The following is a 2,534-nucleotide window of genomic DNA, read 5'->3' on the forward strand; positions in this document are numbered from 1 at the left end:
TTGGATGAGTGGTTTGATAGAGATAAAATACAAAATGAATCTATTCGTGACAGAGTTAGTGTAGCTTCGGCTGCAGACAAGATTAGAGAGAGTAGATATTTTAGATGGTTTGGTCATGTTACTCATGTGACAGAAAAAAACTTGGGCATATTCTACAAAAAATGATCATAATCTTTTATAATTAAATGAAAATATGAGACTTAATATGACACAATGGAGAAAAATTACTCATGTAGCCAACCGCACTTAGTCAAATAAAGACTTATTGTTATTGTTGTTATACACACACCACCCCAAAAAAAAAAATAAAAAATAAAAAAAAAACCGAAATAATTCATTCCAAGAATCGAATTCTATAGATAATTTACACAAAACCATTAAAATAACAACAGATAAATAATTATTACGGCAAGCAAAAGCCAACCAATGGCAATTGTGCAACATGCTCCTGCAAAAAAACCAGAATTGCTCATCTTCAAGCTCATCTTCCTTCCGGTCCGAGAATCCCATTAACGACGGACAATCCAACAAGAACCCCAACGACTTCCACCCCTGCAACTGCTTCAGCCTGCGCCAAATCCCCAAAAGCACCAAATCCCGCCGCCGCCGCCGCCGCCGCGATCCCCTCCTCCGCCGCTACCACTTCCTTCTCCGCGGCCACAATTCCTTCCTCCACCACCTTCTCCCCTTCCTTCACTACCTCCACAGCATCCTCCTCGAGCTTCTTCAGTTTCTTCCTGAGGCCGAACAGGGGAATGTCCTGTGCCCTAGCCGGAGAAGAGAGCATGAGAAAGATGGCCGGAGAAAAGAGGACGAGACGCCGAGTTGGGAGGAGTGGTAGCTCCAATTGGGTGCGGCGGCGGATTGGAGGCGGATGGAGGAGGAGCGGCGTGAAATTGGAGGCCATGTGGTGAAAGGAGATTCTGCTGCTGCTTCTGAGAGGAAAAATGGTGGGGGTGATGAAGATGATAAGGGTTTAGGTATGTGGAGAGTGGAGCGCCACAATTCTGCCGCCAATGAAAAAATGGGATTTATTTTTTACTTTTATGAAATGACTCAAATGCCCTCACTTGCTTAAGTATTATGAGGGTGTTTTGTTATAGGTATTTCAATATAAATGTACAAGATTTAAGACTTTTAAATTGAAGGGATAATTACATACATGCTATCAGACATATTGATATCTACAGAACAATCAATCTTTTGATTATTTTTGAACTACCTAACTGATGAATGAGGAGAGCGTCAAAGGCAGGAAAATCAAATCTTGTACGGGCAGATGATGGAGAGCCACAGAGCCATGAAGAAAACTTATAAGATGAAAATTCAAGCAAGTAGGAGCTGACCATGAAGAAGAAGACGGATTACCTGCCATAGAATCAGATCTGAGAGCTGGCAGAACTTCCACCATGGAGGAAGAAATTGCACAAAAAGTGAGTGTACCGGGTGAAGACTGCGCTTGATGATAGTAAGAGGTACACAGTTGGACTTGTTGAAAAATGCTTTCAACTTAGGGTCTGTTTAAAACCTCAAACGGGCCCTTAGACAGGATATTGTCCATGTAATGAGAGTTTTTAGTAGGTACAGGAGTAACTTAGGAAAGAGTTTGGAGATACAAAGCTATGTTGATACTGATATATCGACTAAAGATGTTACTCTTGAGAAGCTAAAGTTGTGCTAAACTTCAGCTGGTCTTCTAACGTGAAGACAGGGGCTTTGAGTTGCAGATGTGGAGGATATCATGTTTGAGGAAAATGTCGATACATCTAGTAGATGATGCAACCAGTAGGTGATGCAGTTAGTATCTCAATCTCTAAATGGAAGAATTGTTGGGTAATCTGGAGACCTGATCCACCGCAATTTAATTAGTTTCCTCATTAAGAATATCAACTATCGCTCAACTACCTTTCCACCTACCGCTTGCCTATCACATCTCGCGTACTGCTCACCTACCTCTCTCCACATTCCACCTACCGCTCTCCTGATTTCTATAAATAGCATCTTTTGGCTTAAAGGAGAAGCCAAGGTCAAGCCAAGTCCCCTAAGACATAAAGAGAGGCGGAGAGAGAGAGAAGAAGGGAGAGAAGAAAATATACATTTTCTTGTAAACGTCGAAGTGTTCGACGGTGTAATTCCTCGAAGAAATAAAATTCTTTACAGCTCCGTGGACGTAGACAAATTTGTCAAACCACGTAAATTTGTGTGTCTCTCCGTTGTTTTTTTTTTTTGTGCAATTTTTCTCGTTCTATTTTTCATTTTATTGTCCCCATTTTTCAGAACAAGAAAAACCTGATATATTTGTGAATGTTTTAAAATTTCATTCAATCCCAAAATAAACCAAAAGTCTTACAATATATGGAGTTCAAATTTCAGCCCTAGTGTATGCTAGATTGGAAACCCTTAATTGGCATTAATTCCACTATTAATTAACACCAAAATTTGAAATTTTTTTAAAATAACATACATACATACATACATACATACATACATACATACATATACATACATACATATACATACATACATATATATAT

At 39.6% G+C, this 2,534-nt stretch overlaps 1 protein-coding gene across 1 annotated transcript; it reads right to left on the reverse strand.

The window, feature by feature from the left end:
• Positions 1-313: 313 nt before the first annotated feature.
• Positions 314-1,021, reverse strand: LOC110033902. The gene has a single exon (XM_020738061.1). The coding sequence runs from the start codon at positions 905-907 to the stop codon at positions 482-484; it is 426 nt and encodes a 141-aa protein (XP_020593720.1). The 5' UTR covers positions 908-1,021; the 3' UTR covers positions 314-481.
• Between the last annotated feature and the right edge of the window lie 1,513 nt (positions 1,022-2,534).

The sequence above is a fragment of the Phalaenopsis equestris genome, unplaced genomic scaffold, assembly GCF_001263595.1.
Source record: "Phalaenopsis equestris unplaced genomic scaffold, ASM126359v1 Scaffold001307, whole genome shotgun sequence".
Lineage (NCBI taxonomy): Eukaryota > Viridiplantae > Streptophyta > Magnoliopsida > Asparagales > Orchidaceae > Phalaenopsis > Phalaenopsis equestris.